The following is a 4227-nucleotide window of genomic DNA, read 5'->3' on the forward strand; positions in this document are numbered from 1 at the left end:
CAGAATCAGTATAGAACAGTTTCGGGGAACTCTAGAATGAAAAGGGGAAATGATATATATAATCACATACGTAATTTGCCAAAAATTAAAAGTTACTTAAATTAAAGCAATTAAAGTAAACATACATTGGTGTTGATAATTTTCTTGCTTTTCAATCGGTTAGCTTTTCTATTCAATCCGTCGATTAGAGTTTCCTTTGTTTCTTATCTTCTCAGTCGGCTAGGGTTTGGTGCTGATAACGTGTTGTGAATAAAGAGATGAAAGAGGAGAAATTAGGAGAGAACAACTGTGTATCTTATTCCATGAACAATGGGGTATATATATACATATAATAGAATAGGGTTCGCTTGGGGAACAATAAACCCTAAGATCTAGAATATTCCGGAAATATATAGGGGTATAATGGGCATCCATCCAATATTTCATAACAACTTTCATGACGCTATAATTAAGGTGACCGAGAATAATCATACTTTTAAAATTAAACTCACTTAATTTAACTACTCATTATTAGTTTATGATTTTCTAGCAAAAATACATTGCTAGTTGTTAATTAACGCCACATTTCCCAATTGCCTTAAAAATAATTTCAGTTAAAACACTTGAATCAATAGCTTGAGTAACTTCAACAATAGCTTCCATGTTAAACCAAAACAAGCGCGAAACTGAGGCGCTTATAATATTTATCCCCTTCTCTTCTATCGCCCCCACGATAAGAGTGAAATAGTTCTTTCCGTCTTCACTTGGGCTCGTTACATTCAATTGATATTTACTCTCCCCTTGCTCTTCTACCTTCACTTCCTGTATAAAAAATAAATAAAAAATTGATAAATTTTCTCTTTAGTAACTAGTTTTAGATTTTTGGCCCGTGTCATGCACAAGCTTATCTCAATTTTAAACATTAGTCATATATTAAAGAAGAAAATAATGGAGACAAATACTTTGAAACAATTGAACATGAGGGCAAATTGTTTTTTATCACCTACAAAAATCAAAATTTTATTTTTTATCACCTAAAAAATCTAAAACTTGTATTCTACCACCTAAAAAAATATTAAAACTTGTTTTTTGCCACCTCAAAATGAAAAAGTAGATGAAACTTTTATGTGGGAAGCACAATTAAAGGTAATATTTTTATATTTTCTTTTCTTCTACGAGTTCATATATTTAACTCTCTTTTCTCCCTTGCTTATTTCTCTTCCATGAATTCACATAATTTTTTCCTCCAATTAATTCACAAGATTGACAAAATTCAATAGAGTAAAGAGAGGAGGGTGAAGGAGTTAAAGAAATCGCGGCGAGAGTGTAAAAAATTAGATGAAAATTAAATTAGTGGGCCCCACAAGACGGTTTCATCTATTTTTTCATTTTCAGGTGGTGAAAAACAAGTTTTAATGTATTTTAGGTAGTAAAATACAAGTTTTAATTTTTTAGGTGGTAAAAAATCATTTATCCTATTTAAAAAGAAAGAAAAAAGTTTAATTAGATGACACATTGACACGAGAGCGGGCAATTTCAACCGAATCCAATGGATATATATACATCCATCCGATCCAGATTATATGGACAAAAACCAGAAAATAAGCGGATGGTTGACAGATGATGGATGGATCGGATGATGGGTGGGTCGGATATGGATGAAGGTGCATCCAACCCACCACCCAATCTATCAACATATTACATTAGTTGTATGATTTAATTTATCATCATTTACTTTCATAATATATTTATTTATTGTAAATAAAACTATACTAGACATAAGCGTAACGCTCCCTTACTAGGATAACACAAAGATAAATCTAAAGTTTTGTAAAAGTTATGATATGGTTTTTCAAAAAGAAAAATCGTCATGTGGACTTTATTCATAATTGTAATATGTGTCACTTTAAGTTATTTTTATATATCTTCAAATATATTTCACCCGATTCTCACCCGACCCACCCGAATCACCCGTGGATGATGGATGGATCGGATGTGGGTGAAGAATTTTACGGATGATGGATGGGTTGATGACGGATGGAATGTCATGGATGGATGCGGATTGAGCCTCACCCGATCCAAACCCGATCCATTGCCACCCCTAATTGACACTTGACATCATGTTATGTATATATATACTACATCCGTTTTATAATGATATTTACAGTTATTATTTGCACAAATATTAAGACAAAAGTAGAAAAGTTGGTTGAATATAATAAATATAGATAAAGTAAATGAAATGTGTAAAAATGTGGGTGAATAAGTAAGACACATTGAGTGGGAAATTGTAAATATAGTGGGATAAGAAGGGTAAGGTAATAAATTTAATTTCATGTCCAAAAATAAAATAAAACAAAGTGTAAAAAAAATTATGAAACGGTTTAAAACGAAAAGTGTAAAGATTATTTTGAAACGAGTAGTACTCAACATAATTTTATGTTTCAAAATATTAGTATGGATATATATTTTCCACCCGGAAAAAAAAACAGAAATAGACGTCCCTAAATCAAAACATCCCAATTAAGTCTATCTGGTCCAAGGCATGATCACTTAAAAAAAAACGATCGAATATTGATCGACGGTGAATATAACCGTACCACTGGAGGTGGTTGATGCTGAATAGGAACCATAGTTTGTAATTCCTTTTGAAGTTCCTCTATCTTCTTCACTGAGTCTATTATGCAGACGAAGGCATCGCTAAGGATTGTGTTCACGTCATTCTGCATCAAAAAACATTACACATCAAAATTAAATAATGGAATAACAATATGAAAAGAATAATCAAAAGAATAATGATACTCCGCTATTAAACGGATTGTACATAAGATTTGAAACTTTAGTCTCGTGTTTAAAATAAGCATAATCCACCATGATCAATTAATTAGACTACTCTGAAATCTATTACTCCGTATTATATGTGAATTGTGTGATAGAAGATTCAGACTGGAAAAAGAGTATAAAAATGGACGACTTGGAATTAGTTTTACCGAGTTGGAATGGACGAGGTTTCGAAGTGTGCGGAGAGATCTACGGAGTTGCTTCTTCTTTTGCACCTTAATGCTGCTAGGATTAGCCATTTTTCGCCTTCCTTTCTCTCTAAAATGTATGGGAATTGTGAATTGTGAATTGTGAATTGTGAATTGTTGGAGAGTAGGGGTTGGTTTTTATAGTGAAAGAAAACTAAATAAGTGTTTGTGTTGGCGTGAGTGGTGTGACTCATGTGACTATATATGTGAGTGATGTAACTTGTGTAAAAGTGTGTCTTATATGGAATTCATTTTTTTGAGGAAACAAATCAGTCTCTGTTGTGAATTCATTTATGTTTTTAAAAGATACTCCGTAGTGCATAACTCGTACGTGCTATGGCACGAGTTGATTTTGTTGAGTTGTTTGCAAAATCAAGGGTTCAAGACTTGAATTATTATATACTTCGTATATACTACTTCCGTTTATGTTTAGATTTAACACTTCTATTTTCATGTTTATCAATACAAAAAACAAAATTTAATTATTATTAGGTAGAAATTATATATAAAAAAGATTGATAGTTTGAATACGTACGTATGCATGGGAAAAATCTAATTAACGAGATCTCCATGAGTATCTTTTTCCTTAATTTTATATAGTTAAAATAGAGTATGTAAAAGTATGAAAGTCAAAAGATTACATCTAAAAATAAACTAACGTAGAAAGTATTTCTGTTAACGATAAGAGTAATGTTCAAGATATCGAATGCTAGATACACTCTCGTTACACACATACTGTTTCCACCACAAAATGGTATGCATTGAAGAAATAATTTAAAAAAAGGGCCTCCTATCGCTTAATTGTCCCTCTCCCCCTTTCTTCCATTCCATCTTTACTCCTACACAACTTTCTCTGTCATGTCTAACGCAAACCTATATGTTCTTTTCTAGCAATCTCGATCCCTTAGGTTTTAGGGTTCACGTCATCCTCAAGGATGTCATTTTTCCAACTATTGTGGCAATAAATTAAGAGACAATCGAAAAGGTGAGGGCAAATCCGCCATAAATTATAGGTCATTTTATGTGCCGACGACTTTAATAAAGACCGGCGCAACGACGTAAGAAAGTTTAGGAAAGTCGCGGGTTTGAATAGATAATTAAAGAGATAAAAAATAACGGAAGTTGACATTTAGGGAAAAGAGGAGAGGGTGTGTAAATGACAACGAGAGGAGAGTTCTTGTTGCACGTGTCAGAAATTTGTGGAAAGTGTGAAACGATA

General features: G+C 32.5%; 1 protein-coding gene across 1 annotated transcript; it reads right to left on the bottom strand.

Annotated features, from left to right (window-relative positions):
- Window positions 1–252: 252 nt before the first annotated feature.
- On the bottom strand, window positions 253–3219 carry LOC110789376 (uncharacterized). Its single transcript, XM_021994034.2, has 3 exons — window positions 2970–3219; window positions 2580–2702; window positions 253–801 (listed from the first exon to the last, which is right to left on the bottom strand). Exons 1-3 carry the CDS (start codon window positions 3057–3059, stop codon window positions 550–552), a joined length of 465 nt encoding a protein of 154 aa, XP_021849726.1. The 5' UTR covers window positions 3060–3219; the 3' UTR covers window positions 253–549.
- Window positions 3220–4227: the final 1008 nt, after the last annotated feature.

This window comes from Spinacia oleracea, chromosome 5, assembly GCF_020520425.1.
Source record: "Spinacia oleracea cultivar Varoflay chromosome 5, BTI_SOV_V1, whole genome shotgun sequence".
In the NCBI taxonomy this organism is placed as follows: Eukaryota; Viridiplantae; Streptophyta; class Magnoliopsida; order Caryophyllales; family Amaranthaceae; genus Spinacia; species Spinacia oleracea.